The 19,493-nt window shown below is 42.0% G+C and overlaps 1 protein-coding gene across 1 annotated transcript; it reads right to left on the reverse strand.

Annotated features, from left to right (window-relative positions):
• Positions 1-5,326: 5,326 nt before the first annotated feature.
• edil3b (EGF-like repeats and discoidin I-like domains 3b) lies at positions 5,327-18,174 on the reverse strand. Its single transcript, XM_034296806.1, has 11 exons — positions 17,879-18,174; positions 17,392-17,469; positions 17,216-17,248; positions 11,561-11,689; positions 10,941-11,054; positions 9,735-9,916; positions 8,644-8,799; positions 8,361-8,505; positions 7,824-8,008; positions 7,052-7,207; positions 5,327-6,776 (listed from the first exon to the last, which is right to left on the reverse strand). The coding sequence occupies exons 1-11, from the start codon at positions 18,000-18,002 to the stop codon at positions 6,627-6,629; spliced, it is 1,452 nt and encodes a 483-aa protein (XP_034152697.1). The 5' UTR covers positions 18,003-18,174; the 3' UTR covers positions 5,327-6,626.
• Between the last annotated feature and the right edge of the window lie 1,319 nt (positions 18,175-19,493).

Raw genomic sequence — 19,493 nt, forward strand, 5'->3', positions numbered from 1 at the left:
TTCAGGTTTTTATGTCAACCAGGTTTTTGGTCAACAGATAGCTAAAGCCCAGTGTCTAGCTCGCAGAGTGAACAGAGTGATATGCTCAGAGTTCGGTCTCGTCTGCGGGATGTGCAAGTAAAGTTTCAGCTGGAATGTCTGCAGGTAAATGGAGGTATCTAGAAACATGCCGGTCATGTAGGTTTTTATTCTGACCAAGCTGAATCAGACCTTGTAGAGGTAACACACAGACTTCTTTCTGAGACCTGGGGTCTGCTCTGCTCCCTACTCCACCCTGCCCCTATACCTTACACACACACGAACACACACACACACCCACACAAACACCCACGCACACACACACACACAAACTGAATTCCCTCTCTTTCATGCATGGCCAAAGAGAGAGGACAGGGCGTAGAGTTCACTGTGGCCACCTTCATTACACCTTGCGATAATAATCCAGAGTCACACTGCCGAAACACAGCTCTTGACTTTTTAATTGTAAACAGTCACTGCACTCAGTCGCTGCCCTCCCCTCACCCGCTACAACGCCTCCAAACTAAACAACCCCAGGTAGAGAAAAGCTCCTGACACACATGCATACACCATCTGTGTTGTACTCGCAGGGGTTACTAACGGCGTTGTTACAATGTTCTTACCATGTTATTAGTGTAATATTGTTGAGTTGAATTGAAGGTCAGATTTATTGCTCAATACACACTTATAGATACACATTCCCTTAGAGATCTGAGGCCTAACTGTTGGCGTTAAATCTAAAACAGACATTTTAACTAAGCGTAGGTGAACATCCCTCAAATCCATCTGTAAAACCATGCTGGAGGACACATGTGACACTCCTTCAGTGAAGGAGAAAAGGGAAAGAGACAGGAGGAGGAGGGGGCCCGGGGGGGAGGGGGGGGGGTCCTTCCTGTGTAGTGAAAGAACCCCTCTTCCTCTCACTCTATCTCTCCACACAGATGGGACAGGACACGGAGAGCGTGATAAGGAGAGACACGCTGGCACCTTCAGAGAAAGATGACTGTCTGTCTTTCCATCCGTCCATCTGTCTGTGAGGAAGTACTTCTACGGGGCCAGGGATGGCGACTGACCAGTGTGTCCTGCGCGCCATTACAAAACAAGATATGCAGTAACTACAGAGCAGAAGCAGAAGTTTCGGCACAGTTTCGACAGTTTCGGCACAGTTTCTCCCTCTCTCTCAACTCACTGCTGTTCCTAGAAGCCCCTCAGTCGTGACTGGGAGCAGTATGGCTGGAAGATGTTTATGTATCTTTTTAATGAAACCACAGATGAAATACCGTTCCCTCTCAACCGAGCTTGCCCCAGCTGGCCTCACCCACAGCCCTTGCTCCACGGCACTCTCCAACCCAAACTCCCTCTTCCTCCCAGATGTCCACCCTCTGCCCTGTAGGCAGGCTGCCCCACCCCTGACCCTCCACCCAGATAGACAGACAGGGAGCACAAGTCGCCTCTGTGCATCATTGTGGGACAAACCGTTAGCTTTCAAGGTGTGTTCAATCCAATGATGTGTATTCACACTTTTGTCATGTAGCAGGCGCTGCTATACAAAGCAATTCACAGAAGCAGTTAGGGTTAAGTGACTTACAAATGGACCCAATGACAGATTATTAGAGATCTGGTTTAGGGATTTGAACAAGCAAGCTTTTGAGTTATGACTAAATGCTCAAACCACTAGGCTTTTTTGCCTTTGTAAACTGGATTGCTGATGCTGTGTATGCCCCATGAAAGTCCTGCCACCTGGAAACCTATTCTGTAGGCTAAGTATGGACTTCAGAATGCATTGTCTGATTTATGGAGTTGTTTACTGACAAAGATGTTTAATGTGTTAGGATAGAAGAAATGTGCGCTCCACCTATATTACCCAACTGGATTTTGACAATGACTGAATTGATCCCACTTTTTTCAAAAAGGTCCTGGCATTAATAGTAGGCATCCCTGATCATCAGAGGGGATTTCTGCTCACATTAATTGGTGAATTCAACCTCCAAACATCTCTTTATTTCCACCTCTTTTGTTTCTAGCTCTCGTCTTTTGACCTCACTCTTTCCTAATCTCCGCCCTGTCACTAGGCAGGCAAAGTGCTTGACCTTAACTTCACTAGATGCTGTTTGTCTATTTATCTCACTGCCAACTCCAAAATGGAGAGTATGTCTTTTCCTAGATGACCATCCCAATTGTGACACCAAATCCAGCTCTGAAGTTTATGTCCAAAAAGTTATTTTCTCATCACACCTGACCATAGAATTATATTCAGATCAAAGTTCCATTTAGTTTTAACAGCCTCCAGGTGCTGACATTTATGTCTTGAAGATACTAGAGGTTTACTTCAGGCAAGATGTCCAAATAGTTTGTTAGCATTGATGTGGTAATTGTAGTTATGGAGAATCGGTGACTCAAGATTCAACCAACTATCCAAATGTGAACCATCTTCCTTATTGTACCAAATACACTTCAGACCTCTTCCAGACCGACGATTCATCAGAGCTCCAGTAGATGGAAATGTATTAGTTATAGGAAAGATTTGTATTTTCAGGTGTGTAGCTATTTTATAGACTTTCCCCAATTTTTTAATTGGCATGTGTCACTTCATTTTTATATCCCAATAAAGCATAAAGTAATGGATGTCCACATGGATGAAATTAAAAAAAGGTATATCAATGGGAAGGATACTTTTATTTGATGTGATTCAGAAAGAGTTCATTACACATTATTTTTAGGAAAATATTCAAAGTTAAGACTTTTTCTTTAATCAATTCTACCTCAATAAAAAATAAGATTTCTCTCTTATTTCCTTGATAGCCGACAATCAAATATTTTTTTTACTCATCTTCACCAAAGATGACGATAATTGCAGAGGGCACTGTATATAGTTGTAAAACCTATATAACAAAAGTATTATTAACTTAAATGTTATATACGTACTGTTAGTGAAGACCTTGTTTCTAGCTCAAATCATGTGAATCAGGTTGTCAAGGCAACACAGGAGCGGTCTTGAGTCTGCAAACCAGAAGACATGGAAGTAGAGGAAACAGTTGCTTTGCTTTACAGGAAGAAAGGATATTCCATTTTAGGAAATGTAGTTAATGTGCACTACATCGCTGGTTTATCCAACAAATTATGCAAACCTCTGCGGCCTTGTGTATTCTCTCTCTATCTCTATAGAAGTATTGTAGGCCTCTATGTTACCATCTCTCTCTTCTTGAATAAATATTTCAATTTAAAAATAAATACAATTAACACATGACTATCACTGTCCTCTTCCATTTTCAATGCTACAAACAGTAGTTTTTATTATAATCTGTAAAATGTTACATTTAATTATGAATACACTGGAGACAGGTAGCCTAGAGGCCCTATCTTATAGCAATACCTAAAAAAAGAGAGAATGATAGTTTTTTTCACTCTTTGGGGGATCATAACTAGGTAGCTAGTAATACAATTGTTCTCTCTCATTCTCTCCATGGTAATTTGTTTTTGTCTCAAACGGGGGGAAATAATGTGAGTAGATTGCATGATTGTACATCCATCTGATGTCCGAAGACAATTTGCAAAGGTGGATAAGAAATGTTCATGACCTGATGCTGTCAGACATTTCTAACTTTGCCAGCATGTTCCTTAAAACTCTCCTGTTAGTTGCATGCAGTTTTACAATGTTATGTCATTTATTTTGGGATTTATGATCATTTCATGATCATAGGTAGCACAGAGGCCCTATCAGATGGACCAAAAATACAGAAAATGTTATTATAACACTTCATCTGTTGTGGAAATGAATAAACTTATTATAGAAAATGAATAGATACATTACAAACAACTGTAGATATATTGTGAAAATATTGTGAAAATAACAAAATGTAGGAAATAGGGCATCTTGGAAACCATAACCCTAACGCTGTTTAACTAAATTAACAAAAATGTTGTCTAAACTGTGTTTTCTCTAAATTAGGTTTGATGTTTGGTGTAGAATTTGTTATTATACACAATGTAAAGTGCGAATGAAAGTTCCCTTTTTAGTTTTTTTGCCCGATAATCATCTGTTTACATCCCAATAGAGCCCCTTTGAGACCTCTCTAAATTCTAAAGTGAAGTGGCTAAGCTAAAATGTCATTACAAAGTTATCAAGATGTATATACAATGTTGACTAGCTGAGACCGCACTAAACATGCAACCATACCAAATAACAATAGGTAACAGTTTGGAACTTTTAAATTGTCAACTACACAGTTGTATCTATAGGTTGTAACAAGATGAGACAATTTTACAGTGGAATTTTTCAGTTACTGATCCTGCAATTTACCCTTTTAAATGCACAATTTATCCTTACGGAACAACCCCTGACCTCTTTGAAAAATATGAACGCTTAACAGTTGAGACTGGTGCTTTGGCTATGTCAACTGGGGGCTATGTCTGAAGGAGTAGCTGAAGTAGCTTGCCTGTATCTTCATCTAAGGCCAAGATATGGCCAAAAATCTATACAATTATTGGGTTTGGATAAAGATACAGGCAAGCCACTTCAGCAACTCCTTCAAGATTAGTTTCCAGGTGACATATTCTAATCAATAGTCTCAACTCCCAAGCTTTCATATTTTACACAGAGGTCAGGGGTCGTTCCATAAGGATGAATTTAATGCTTTGCGGGTTACTTTTCAGAATCAATAACTAAAGAATTCCAAAGTAGAATTGTCTGATCTGGTTCCAACCTACAGATAACAGTGTGAGGTTGCAAGATTTAATCCTCCCAAAATGTTACCTATTGGTATTTGGGTATAGTTGCGTTTTTAGTGCAGTAACAAACAGTCAAAATTGTATGGCGATTTTGACAATAATCTTATAGATTTTTGGCCATATCTTGGCCCTAGATAAAGATAAAGGCAAGCTACTTCAGCTACTCCTTCAAGACTAGTTTCCAGGTGACATATTCTAAGCAATAGTCTCTACTCCCAAGCATTCATATTTTACACAGGGGTCAGGGGTCGTTCCATAAGGATGAATTTTATGCTTTGCGGGTTACTTTTCAGGATCTATAACTAAAGAATTCCTCCATAATTTTGTCTGATCTGGTTCCAACCTATAGATATTAGTGTGATGTTGCTGGATTTTATACTCCCATATAACGAATTTGTAGATTTGTTACATTATCTTGGGTATTGAACAGGTTAAAGGTAAGCTTCTTTTGCCATTACTGTCCAGAGTGCAAAGAGGCCCTATGAATAAAGTAGCCGAGATGCCCTACCGAGTAGCCAAGATGCCCTACCAATGTAGCCGAGATGCCCTGTTTCAGGTAGCCAAGATGCCTTTACAGATCTCTCTCTCTCTATCTCTCTCTCTCTCTGTTTATCTGTCTGTCTGTCTATCTGTCTCTCTCGCTTTCTTTTTTTCTCCTCACTGCAATTCCAAACATTGACCAGCAGATGGCAATGATACTCTATCTCTCTTCTTCACTGCAATACCTACCATCATCCAGCTGGTGGCAATGATGTTCTTTTCCCAGATTTTCAGTAATTACCAGTCAGCCACATAATTTCAGCTGGGAGAGGATGGGAAGGCAATTTCCCTCATTCAATATTTAAATGTGAATGGATCCAAAATGATAAGACGAAGCTAATACTGGTAAGCAATAGTCTGAGATGAACTGGCATTGTTGTTAGGGTTGAACTGGGCTGTGGATTTGAAATTTTAGATGTTGTTGTTAGGGGTTGAACTGGGATGTGGACATAAAGGGTTGTGGTTGAGGTTAGGGTCAAACCAAGATGTAGCTACAAAGCTAGGGTTAGGGAAAAGTCTATGATTTGCATATTTAGATTGCTGCCTAATACTCAGCAAGCTGGTCACAAATGCCTTCCACAGCTAATTTCAAGAATATTAGAATAACACTTTATTAATCCCCAAGGGGAAATTTCAACACCAGATTCCAACCCTTTAATTTGAATTAACAGAGAGAATTAATATATTGCTTGTTTTTCTGTTTAGAAAATTCTTTGTTGTTTTGTAACCAGTACAATATTACAATACTACATTCAATTGTATTCAATTATCCATAGATACAATATCAGTGGTTAGGTTGTACAGTAGTAAGCACACATTGGACAACATTATATTTCTATTAAACAGCGAAAAATACCTAAATACGGATAATATGGCATGAATGACGTGACTTTTATTTTACACTGATTCTAACTCCCGTTTTGAATGTTGTGATTACTCTTAGCGGAGGTGTGTGCTTTTTCCAACAACTGTTTGGCCATCAGAAACTATGGTCCTTAGTAGTTGTGGAGGAAACAGTCAAAGGTCAGCCATGGAAATATTAACCCTGTATAGTATTGGCACTACACTAACTTACAGCTATTGGAACACACATTACATGGGAGATATAGAGAATCAATTAAAGATGAAGGGACAATCAAATCAAAATGACCTTTTGTGACCTATGTTCAAATATAATTTGGGCAGTGTCCACGGAAAGGAGAGAACAAAAAAGAGTGAGAGAGGCAGAGAGAAAAAAAGAGACAGGGAGAGACTGAAGACAGAGAAAGAAAAGGTCGAAACCGAGAGGTGAGAGGTGAGAGGTGAGAGAGCTTAGAGAGGAAGAGGAATCAGAGACATGATCAGTCCTCCTCAGTGCAGCCCAGGAGCTCCATCCGTAATGTGATGCGTCCAGACCAGGACCAGGGGATGAGGCGAAGGAAGCGACCATAAATGGGTGGCTGAATTAAGTTCTTCCTGTGGGTGTCGTTGTCAACATTTCCTTGAAACACCTGTCACCAAGACAACCACAGATATAGTCTGACGCACTGTCACCAAGACAACCACAGAAACACTCTGACGCAGTCATCAAGACAACCAGATCCAGTCTGACATTGTATCATCAAGGCAACAACAAACACAGTCTGACACACTGTCCTCAAGACAACCAGATACAGTATGAAACATTGTCTCAAATATAACCTTTCTCTTTCCCTCTCCGTCTTTGTCTTTACAGTATAAATCTCATCTCTGGATGAGATTAGAGATGAAACATTCCACTTTATACCTTGTCCTTGTGTTGTCCTTCATCCTGGTATGTCGTCCACTTTATTCCATCGTTGCTGTAGGCCAGTTTGTAGGAGCGCACAAACTGGACACGACCAAAGTCTTTCGCTCCTTGAGTCACGACACCTGTTATCTTTGTAGGGACCAGCAGGTCTACCTGACAGTGCAGAGAGAGAGAGGGACATAGAGGGAGAGAGAGGGACATAGAGGGAGAGAGAGGGACATAGAGGGAGAGAGAGGGACATAGAGGGAGAGAGAGGGACAGAGGGAGAGAGAGGGACATAGAGGGAGAGAGAGGGACATAGAGGGAGAGAGAGGGACATAGAGGGAGAGAGAGGGACATAGAGGGAGAGAGAGGGACATAGAGGGAGAGAGAGGGACAGAGGGAGAGAGAGGGACATAGAGGGAGAGAGAGGGACATAGAGGGAGAGAGAGGGAGATAGAGAGAGAGAGAGAGAGGGAGAGAGAGGGACATAGAGGGAGAGAGAGGGACATAGAGGGAGAGAGAGGGAGATAGAGAGAGAGAGAGAGAGGGAGAGAGAGGGACATAGAGGGAGAGAGAGGGAGATAGAGAGAGAGAGAGAGAGGGAGAGAGAGGGACATAGAGGGAGAGAGAGGGAGATAGAGAGAGAGAGAGAGAGGGAGAGAGAGGGACATAGAGGGAGAGAGAGGGAGATAGAGAGAGAGAGAGAGAGAGAGGGAGAGAGAGGGACATAGGTAGAGATGTGAGGAGATTATAAATTCAAATACAATCTGTCTTTCCTCCCTCCTACCTGTATCCACTGGTTGTGGTCATTGGTGGCTGCGGTCCATGCGTTAACCTTAGCCTGGTGGTCCAGTCTGGCTCTGTTGGGAGTCCAGGCCAGGAAACCCATGCCAAGCGTCTGGTACACTGAAGATGAGGTGAGCTGGGAGTCTTGCACCTGACCCCCCTTCAGACCCAAAGGCTCTGAACAACCTGGGTGAAGTAGAAACCAACACATCAGGGTTTTCACACTGCATGATATTTTACTATGTTCATAACCATTGTCACACGTGCTACGATTGTGACCATTGTCAAAAATGTACTTCATGTTACAACCCACATTAATTGTTTGATAAGGGGGTATGGTTTGAACGTAGTCTGATAAGGGGGTACGGTTTGACCGTAGTCTGATAAGGGGGTATGGTTTGAACGTAGTCTGATAAGGGGGTACGGTTTGAACGTAGTCTGATAAGGGGGTATGGTTTGACTGTAGTCTGATAAGGGGGTATGGTAGTAGTCTGATTAGCATAATGTACATCAGGCTGCCAGTGGTGACGCCACTGACCTGTGAGCTCACAGCCCATCAGTTCCATACGCAGCATACAATGGCCCCTGCAGACTTGGGGGTAAACCCGTATGTACTGCGCTTCTATTGGTGGAAAGAAGGCATTGGCCATGGGAGAACTGCTGTCGGAGTTACCATGGAATATCTAGAAGAGAAGTCAGACTGATTTAGATACACACGTACACACACGCACACATACACGCACACATACCCGCACACGCACACACATACACACACACACGTAATCTCTCTTTCTCTGTTTGTTTCTCTGTTGGTCTCTCACCATATCCTGGGTGTCTCCCCTGCTTGTCATCATGCTCCAGTTCGCAGCATTGTCACTGAAGCCAATCTTATAGGACTTCACATACTCTGAGCTGCCCAGCCGCCGTGCACCCTGGGTAATCAGGCCTGTCACACGCATCTGCCGCAGCAGGTTCACCTGCACAGAGATTCAGGGGTGTGTCTGTGCCTGTTCAGGGGTGTGTCTTGTGCATGTTCATGGGTGTGTCTGTGCATGTTCATGTGTGTGTCTGTGCATTTTCATGGGTGTGTCTTGTGCATGTTCATGGGTGTGTCTTGTGCATGTTCATGGGTGTGTCTGTGCATGTTCATGGGTGTGTCTGTGCATGTTTGCCTGCATGTTTATGTGTGTGCCTGCTAGTGATACATACATCCATCCATCCATCTTCTTCCGCTTATCCGGGGCCAGGTCGCGGGGGGCAGCAGTCTAAGCAGAGATGCCCAGACTTCCCTCTGACACTTCCTCCAGCTCTTCCGGGGGGACACTGAGGCGTTCCCAGGCCAGCTGGGAGACATAGTCCCTCCAGCATGTCCTAGGTCTTCCCCGGGGTCTCCTCCCGGTGGGACGGGCCCGGAACACCTTCCCAGGAAGGCGTTCCGGAGGCATCCGAAACAGATGCCCAAGGCACCTCAGCTGACCCCCATCGATGTGGAGGAGCAGCGGCTCTACTCTGAGCTCCTCCCGGGTGACCGAGCTTCTCACCCTAAGGGATCGCCCAGCCACCCTGCGGAGAAAGCTCATTTCGGCCGCCTGTATCCGGGATCTTGTCCTTTCGGTCATGACCCAAAGCTCATGACCATAGGTGAGAGTAGGAACGTAGATTGACCGGTAAATCGAGAGCTTCGCCTTGCGGCTCAGCTCTTTCTTCACCACGACAGACCGATACATCGACCGCAGTACCGCAGAAGCTGCACCGATCCGTCTGTCAATCTCCCGTTCCATCCTTCCCTCACTCGTGAACAACATGGGTGTGTCTGTGCATGTTCATGGGTGTGTCTGTGCATGTTTGCCTGCATGTTTATGTGTGTGCCTGCTAGTGTGTGTTTCCATATGTAAGCCTGAGTGTGTTGTACCTGTATCCAGGGCCAGCGGTCGCTCTCCGAAGGGCTCCAGGCGTTAACCATCCCTGTGCGGTGGAGCCGGGCCAGGTTGGGGGTCCAGCGCTGTAGGCCGAACATGTCCCGCAGGGCAGAGGACGAGGACAGCTGCCCCTTGGAGATAATGCCACCCTCCATGCCCAGAGGACCAGAACACTCTGCGGAGAAGGACAGTAGGTACAAACACACACATACCAATAAACATACAAAAGGGTACACGACAATGAATATAAAGACACAGGCGACAGGAGAGACACAGCGAGATGAAGAACGTGAGAAGAGACAGAAACATTCAGTCAATAGCCTTCACACTCTGGGATTCATCTATAAGCAACTCTCAGGGCCGGCTCCAGGCATAAACAACATAAACGGTCACTTAGGGCCCCCAACCGCTAAGGGGCCTCTGACTACTAGGGAGCCCCTGACGGATAGGGGCGAGGGGGCCCCAAATGCAATTCTTCTTAGGGCCCCCAGAATGCTAGAGCCGGCACTGGCAACTCTCCTGGTAAAACTTTGCTTGGTTTGATCAGTGCATAATTTTCCTATTTTTCTCATTCTTCTATTCTAACATTAGCCAGCCTGTCCTTTACTTCTTTTTTTCTTAGTTCCTTGTTATTTCAATGTATCAGTCCATCCTCCTGATTCTCAGTGACCGAGGCTGCAAAATGACACAGAATAAAGGCCTCCTCATTCTGGAAGCTCTCCTTTCTTTATTTACAGCTCCCGTGCGGGTGTGTGTGGACAGACAGCTTGTCCCGGTGGAGAGTGTGTGTAGAGGGGGAGAGGTTCAGGTGTCTGTGTGGGTGTCCAGCAGGTCCTTTTTGCTCATTCTCCCCACAAACAGACTCTTCAGTCTGCCTCTTATGGAAAGCAGAGAAGCCCTGGTACCATCCGGACAACACACAGTGCTTAAATAGCTCAACTGACTACGGAATATGCATACAGTACACACACACACACACACACACATGCACAAAGAAAACCGCAAGAAAGCTCATGACACCAATATCTAAGTCATTTTATTAGGTGTCCATGAAAGTGTCGGAACCTCAAAACAGAAAATATTTGTACTGCGATGACCGTCACATAAACAAGTAAAACAACAACACAACACATTCATTACACAAATAACTGAATGCCAGGTAAAACAACTGCTCGTATTATTAATGAACACACACTCACTGTGCTGGCAGTTCCTCCCTGTGTATTCTCCAGGACACACGCACAAGTACTTGGCGTCCAGGTCTATACACACACCTCCACTGTGGCATGGTCCACTCTCACACTCATTTATATCTAGAACACGAACACAGTCATAGTCTAGTTATAATGGGAAGGTTTCATGCATTACGTTCTCTAATTTTGCACACCCCGTTTCCCTGTGTGATTTAATAAATTCAGGGAGGCAAATCACATGACACATTGCATGTATAATTTCCGGATTCTAATGTGATTCTAATGTGACTAATGTCATAAACTGATCTAGTGTCCTGTTTATCAGTCTGAGACTGATGCATAATATATGAGACCCCCTGGAGAGTGTCAAGGACTCAGGGATCGTAGGTGGTATAGGTATTGTATTGCTGGGTGTTTTTCTTCAGTGCCAGCTGTCATATCTCATCATATCCCTGAGAAAATGTGCATGACATCATTAAGAGTGACCCCCACTGAGTGACCTCATTAAGAATGTCCATATTAAGCCACTCCCCCAGCCTGCGAGGCATGAGACCCTCTCAGCTGTTAGACAAACTGTCCCCCAAACTGTTTGTGTGTGCGTGTTTGTTTGTGTGTGTGTTTCTTACTGTGTTGGCAGCGGGCTCCAGAGTAGCCTGGAGAGCAGTGACAGCTGTACCCAAGGAAGGCATCACCTTGTTGAGCATCCGTTGTCTCACAAACACCACCATGGTGGCAAGGATTGGGCTGGCATGGGCCTGGAATCAACACCGTTTTAAGATCATTTGGATTTTTGACAGTACCAGACCAGCATGGGTATATACAGTGGATATAAAAAGTCTACACACCCCTGTTAAAATGCCAGGTTTTTGTGATGTAAAAGAATGAGATGAAGGTAAATCATGTCAGAATTTTTTATGTGACCTATAATGTGAACAATTCAATTAAAAATTAAATTGACTCTGATTAATCACAAATAAAGTTCAGATGTTCTATTAGGATTTTCCTGACATTTTCTTATTTGTATCTCAGAGCAAAAGCCATGGTCCGCAGAGAGCTTCCAAAGCATCAGAGGGATCTCATTGTTGAAAAATATCAGTCAGGAGAAGGGTTCAAAAGAATTTCCAAAGTATTAAATGTACCATGGAACACAGTGAAGACAGTCATCATCAATTGGAGAAAATATGGCACTACAGAGACATTACCAAGAACAGGACGTCTCTCCAAAAATTATGAAAAGATGAGAAGAAAACTGGTCAGGGAGGCTTCCAAGAGGCCTACAGCAACATTAAAGGAACTGCAAGAATATCTGGCAAGTACTGGCTGTGTGCTACATGTGACAACAATCTCACATATTCATCATTTGAATGGGCTATGGGGTAGGGTGGCAAGACGGAAGCATTTTCTTACAAAGAAAAACCTCCAAGCCCGGCTGAAGTTTGCAAAAGCATGTGGGAAAATGTGTTATGGTCTGATGAAACCAAGGTTGAAATTTTTTGCAAAAGGTATGTTTGGCGCAACAAAAAAAACCAACACTACACATCACCCAAAGAACACCATACCCACAGTGAAGCATGGTGGTGGCAGCATCATGCTTTGGGGCTGTTTTTCTTCAGCAGGAACCAGGGCCTTAGTCAGGGTGGAGGGAATTATGAACAGTTCCAAATACAAGGCAATTTTGGCGCAAAACCTTCAGGCGTCCGTTAGAAAGCTGAAGATGAAGTTCACCTTTCAGCATGACAATGACCCAAAGCACAAATCCAAATCCACAAAAGCATGGCTTCACCAGAAGAAGATTAATGTATTGGAATGGCACATCCAGAACCCAGACCTGAATCTAATTGAACATCTGTGGGGTGATCTGAAGAGGGCTGTGCACCAGAGATGTCCTCGCAATCTGACAGATTTGGAGCGCTTTTGCAAAGAAGAGTGGGCAAATATTGCCACGTCAAGATGTGCCATTCTAATAGACTCCTACCCAAAGTGAGTGCTGTAATAAAATCAAAAGGTGATTCAATCAATAATTTGTTGGTGTGCACAGATTTCAGTTTGTTGTTCAATTGAATTGTTCATGTTATATGTCACATTAAAGGTGGAAAAAGTTCTGACATGATTTATCTTTGTCTCATTCTTTTACATCACAAGAACCTGGCATTTTAACAGGGGTGTGTAGACTTTTTATATCCACTGTCATTTTAGCCATGCTAAACCTATGGGAGGCTCATCATCAGGCTAGCCATGAAGATCTCCAATTCTCACTTCAGTTTTCAACGTTAGTCTTTGCTCTTTAGCTACTGGATTGTGGTAAGGGATGTGCATCTTTCAATAAATACTTTGGATTTCCCTGTGTCTCAAAGCCAAATGGTTTTCATGCCCCTGGCTTCCCAAAGATTGCAATCTTCATTATGAAATTATATTTGTAATATGTATATTTACAAATTACTTAACATACTGTGTGTCATATGCAAAACTAACAAAATTATTGTTAATGCTCAATGTGCATCATACAAATAAAAAAGCTGTAAATGCAAGTCCTGATCATCAGGAAGGGTATAGCCAGAAAAAAAGCTTAGGTTACTTCAATTCTGGTAAAACACAATTTTCAGGATTGCATTTGATAACATTAACATTCATACAGGCTTTTAAGTGCTGACAGGCCTACCTCCTGTTGATCAACGCACAAAGTCTGACGTTAGACAATGTGTAAAATTTAAGCTGTTCAGTGCAAAATGTCTTATCGGTCATAGCTATCATGTGCTCAGTTTTTCACTGAAGGAAAGGATGCATCATTTGTCACAAAAGATTAGCAGTATTATCAGAAAATATAAATAAAGTTATTTGAAAAACACATAGGACATTAGGATCAGGTTTACGTCCCCTTGATGCAATTATATCTTAGACATTTTAACTGTGGACCAGTGTATGTCAATGAAAAGTTATATCCCTAATATAATAACGTGCTCACGTTGCCCTGACGTTCTACTGACCTTGACAAACATTGAATAATGAATCTGGTGTAAACTCTTTGATTTAGCAGGCTTACAACCATGAGTGTTTATGTGTGTGTGTGTGTGTGTGTGTGTGGGTGCGTGTGTGTGTGTGCGAGCATGCATTCATGTATGTGTGTGTGTGTGTGATTCGTTTTGACAGACAGACCTCACAGAGTGACTCTCCTCCCCACAGTAATGATTGTACTCATTATGGACTTACTACAATAGCTAATTCCGGCTAATGATGGATTATCAAAATAACAAAAAACGCACACACACAGCAATAATGACCCTCAAAAAAATATGTGATTTCTAGATGAACAAAGGTAGCAGAACATGTTGAAATCAATTTTAGATCCAGAATCAGAATCCCCTTTAATCAAGTATTACTGTTCCTGATACCCAGAATGGTCCTTCATGTAATAGGGAAGATAGTGGAGGACATTTTATTTTACCAAAAAAAATTTACATACAAGTACTGCATATACAAGTGGTGCTCAGCACGCTGTAGTATAACTGGATACGAGCAACGAGTATATTAATGGATTTACAGTTCACATGTACACATTGAGTTTCAGTGTAGTATATACAGTATCTAGATGCAGGTAGATAAGCAGAGTTTTGAGTGTAATATAGCACAGCCATACGTTAACAGTTTGAAGGTGTTTGGATGTGTTCACCAAAGTCATATTAGTTGTTGTGGAACATATGGCTGGTTGCTGAGGACAACAAACAAGTTTTCATTTTGTTCATTTTCTAATTTTTCATTTTATTTGACTGCGGAATAAGTGACCATTGTTAGTGCTGTGTTACACTGACATATAGAGGATACATGGCTGTGAAATGTTACTTTAGTATAGATATTACATATGGGTGTTAAGTGTGACACTACTACACTCACCTAAAGGATTATTAGGAACACCATACTAATACTGTGTTTGACCCCCTTTTGCCTTCAGAACTGCCTTAATTCTATGTGGCATTGATTCAACAAGGTGCTGAAAGCATTCCTTAGAAATGTTGGCCCATATTGATAGGATAGCATCTTGCAGTTGATGGAGATTTGTGGGATGCACATCCAAGGCACGAAGCTCCCGTTCCACCACATCCCAAAGATGCTCTATTGGGTTGAGATCTGGTGACTGTGGGGGCCATTTCAGTACAGTGAATTCATTGTCATGTTCAAGAAACCAATTTGAAATGATTAGAGCTTTGTGACATGGTGCATTATCCTGCTGGAAGTAGCAATCAGAAAATGGGTACATGGTGGTCATAAAGGCATGGACATGGTCAGAAACAATGCTCAGGTAGGCCGTGGCATTTAAACGATGTCAATTGGCACTAAGGGGCCTAAAGTGTGCCAAGAAAACATCCCCCACACCATTACACCACCACCAGCAGCCTGCACAGTAGTAACAAGGCATGATGGATCCATGTTCTCTTTCTGTTTACGCCAAATTCTGACTCTACCATCTGAATGTCTCAACAGAAATCGAGACTCATCAGACCAGGCAACATTCTTCCAGTCTTCAACTGTCCAATTTTGGTGAGCTCGTGCAAATTGTAGCCTCTTTTTCCTATTTGTAGTGGAGATGAGTGGTACCCGGTGGGGTCTTCTGCTGTTGTAGCCCATCCGCCTCAAGGTTGTGCGTGTTGTGGCTTCACAAATGCTTTGCTGCATATCTCGGTTGTAACGAGTGGTTATTTCAGTCAAAGTTGCTCTTCTATCAGCTTGAATCAGTCGGCCCATTCTCCTCTGACCTCTAACATCAACAAGGGATTTTCGCCCACAGGACTGCCGCATACTGGATGTTTTTCCCTTTTCACACCATTCTTTGTATACCCTAGAAATGGTTGTGCGTGAAAATCCCAGGAACTGAGCAGATAGTGAAATACTCAGACCGGCCCGCCTGGCACCAACAACCATGCCACGCTCAAAATTGCTTAAATCACCTTTATTTCCCATTCTGACATTCAGTTTGGAGTTCAGGAGATTGTCTTGACCAGGACCACACCCCTAAATGCATTGAAGCAACTGCCATGTGATTGGTTGATTAGATAATTGCATTAATGAGAAATTGAATAGGTGTTCCTAATAATCCTTTAGGTGAGTGTATATAGATTATACACAGCTGTTAAGTGTTACATTACTATATAGACTATACATAGCTGTTAACTGTTAAATTACTATATAGATTATACACAGCTGTTCATTGTTACATTACTATATACTGAACTGTAGATTCTACACAGCTGTTAAGTGTTACATTAATATATGGATTTTACACAGCTGTTAAGTGTTACATTACTATATAGATTCTACACAGCTGTTAAGTGTTACATTAATATATGGATTTTACACAGCTGTTAAGTGTTACATTACTATATAGATTCTACACAGCTGTTAAGTGTTACATAACTATATATATTATACACAGCTGTTAAGTGTTACATTACTAGATACAGCTCTGGAAAAAATTAAGAGACAACTGCACCTTTTTTTTTTCTTACCTAAAAAGTTGAAAAGGAAAGTTTTGAGTGAGGAACAGAAGCGTTCAATTTGCAGTGGTCTTTTAAATTAACCCTTCTGTTCCTCACTTAAAACCTTCCTTTTTGACTTTTTTGGAAAGGAAAGAAAAAGGTGCAGTGGTCACTTAATTATTTCCGGAGCTGTATATTAAACATATCGGTTAAGTGCTACATTGTTATATAGATTATACACAGCTGTTAAGTGTTACATTACTATATAGATTATACATAGCTGTTAAATGTAACATTATTTTATAGATTACACACAGTTGTTAAGTGTTACACTACTATATAGATTATACACAGCTGTTAAGTGTTACATTGCTATATAGATTATACATAGCTGATAAGTGGTACATTACTACATAGATTATACACAGCTGTTAAGTGTTATATTACTATATAGATTATATACAGTTGTGAAGTGTTTCATTGCTATATAAATTATACACAGCTGTTAAGTGTATATGGATTATACATAGCTGTAAAGTATAATAATAGTTTAGCGATAATAAATGTTTGTGAAGTGTTGCATTACATAGACTATGTGGTTGTAAAGAGCTACACTGTACATGGTTGTGAAGTGTTACATTAAAATATAGATTATACTGTGCTCTTCAGAGAAATGTAAAAAGACCAGCTACATAGTGCCTACACCAAGACACCAGCACATGGCAAGTGTTTTCCATGTGTCCAGTCTTTTCAGATCTACACAGTGTGAGTGGACAAGCGGCTGTGGAACTATTGACTGGGCATGCTTGTTACCTGTTGTAATTGGCTTGTCCCAGTCTGACGTTGCTGTAGGAGAGAAAGAGGGAGAAAGAGCAAATGAGAACGAGACAAAGAGAAACTACATGGAATAGTAATAAGATGTAGTCTTTAATAATTTCCTGATTGAGTCAATAGATTTAATTACTGATTCCAAAGCCTCCTTTACTCACATGACAGCAGCACCTCCTCTGGCTGGTAGGTGAAACAGTCAGGCTCACCCTCACATGACACAGGTTCACATTCATCCCCTGAAGAAGGGAGGGAGGGAGGGAATAAGGTAAGGAGGGAGGAAAGGAAGGAAGGAAAGAAGGAAGAAGGGAGGAAGGGAGAAAAGGAGCGAAGGAAGGAAGAAAGGAGGGAGGCAGGGTGAAATATAGCTGTTAGATCTTAGCAAAACCCCAATGAGAGAGCCCCTCACCCATCACCACAACAAACACAAACAGCAGACACATTAAATCATCATCAACATTTCAGGCTACATTTTCACTTATATATATGTATGTATGAAGCCAGGCAACGTCCCTTCTCTGAGTTACCTTAAAGTAAGGCTGCACCTCACTCCTGAAGACAACGACGCACTAAAATATATACAGTAATTTCAGAGGGATGACGACACTGTTGTCTGTTTACATTCGTCCGGTTTTAACATACACTTACCGTTCACCTGCTGAGGCAAAGCCGCACCAATGCACAGCACCACTACTAGGGATAATAGCGGGAGCATCTCCGAGTTGCCGATGTGCGCTTTCCCCGGCAGTCTCAAAACCAAAACAAATACCATCTTTCTTTCTCTACTCTGGCTTCGCTGCAGAGGCAGCTGTGTTGAGGAAACTGAGTGTGTACTCGTCCTCACAAGCTGTCTGTCAGTTTATCCCGAAATGCGAGTTTGTTGCACAGAGAGATGCTGTGGTTGCACGCTGCCGGCTCTTTTCCCCTTCACTTCACCGCAGCGATCTGCGCAGTATCTCACCTCGCTTTTAAAAAATCCTATATTAATCTGAAGCAGGGATGTATAACGGTTAAACATGCCCAATTCATAAAAATCAATAGGCATATGCAATTAAAATAAGGCCTACTGGTATAATAAGTCATACGTGAAAATTGCATGTACGGGGCAGGTGTTTATTATATAAAATACTGAGCATGCATGCATCTTTAATAAAAATAAAATAATTATAAAAATGATAGTTTTGAAAACAGCTTGTTTACAAAAAACTGTTGCCCGTGTACAATTAGGCCTACCTTAATGAGAGTAGAAGCTTCTTTTGACAAGATCTCGCAATTGATTGTTGGCATGGAGGTTGCGTCTTTGTTGTTTTACAAACTTAATGACCCCCAGAATCAACCAACTTTTGAAATTCTGTAACTGTGATCCATGGAGAATGTTATACTCTCTAACCATCCTCCTCAACGTACGAGTGAACAAACTAAACAGGTTTACTATCCCAGACAGGTTCAGTCTCGTTGATTTCAACGACTTAATTATTGCCTTAATGGTTGAGATGGGTATTTTCCGGCATTTTTTTTACAATCATTGTCCACGGTGGTAGCCACACATATGGAGCAGTAAAAGTGCTCCGCCAAACGTGGTGTAGACCAGCTCTTATCCATGGTATATTGGACATATACCACACCCTCTTGTCTTACTGCTTTCTTATACCTCAGCTTCAGCTATGATATCACATCACTTTTATAGGGGCCCTGTGTAGAATCATGCCTCTTTACAAGACTGAATTTAAACAATAAAATGACTCTCCTCTCTCCTTCCCTTACCAAATGAGACCTGAATAGCAAGTCCAGGGTGGTTTAGGGTAGAAAGGATTGTATTGTGAATGTCTGAAGCGAATATGAGACTAGACTTAAATGCAAATTGTCAGATGAACCTAAGAGAGTTCATCTGTCAAAAGCTTTGATGGGGAATATCTGTCACTTGCAAAAAATGTGTATAGAATATTTTGTTTTTAAACATTCACTTAAAACATTAACTGTAGATGTATTCTATTAATTTATGCTTGTATTTATTTGTATTTATGCTAATAGATCATTCAAAATCTTATACATGCTCCCTTAATGACGAGTCAGCCTACAGCAAAGAGATCAAGCATCTGGCGGTATGGTGTGCTGACAACAACCTGGCCCTCAACGCAAAGAAAACCAAGGAGCTCATTGTGGATTACAGGAAGTCTAAAGGCTGAAACCTCGCCCCAGTTCTCATCGATGGTATTAAGGTGGAGCGTGTGTCTAGCATCAAATTCCTGGGTGTCCACATCTC

The sequence above is a fragment of the Esox lucius genome, chromosome 14 (genome assembly GCF_011004845.1).
Source record: "Esox lucius isolate fEsoLuc1 chromosome 14, fEsoLuc1.pri, whole genome shotgun sequence".
NCBI classification, from domain to species: domain Eukaryota; kingdom Metazoa; phylum Chordata; class Actinopteri; order Esociformes; family Esocidae; genus Esox; species Esox lucius.

Excerpts from the sequence above, each read along its gene's own strand:
- edil3b (XM_034296806.1), bottom strand. The coding sequence starts at position 18,002 with ATGGTATTTGTTTTGGTTTTGAGACTGCCGGGGAAAGCGCACATCGGC. Across the intron at positions 7,208-7,823 it reads ACCACAACCAGTGGATACAG|GTAGACCTGCTGGTCCCTAC; the intron begins GTAGGAGGGAGG and ends CTGCACTGTCAG. Across the intron at positions 6,777-7,051 it reads AAGGACAACACAAGGACAAG|GTGTTTCAAGGAAATGTTGA; the intron begins GTATAAAGTGGA and ends TCTTGGTGACAG.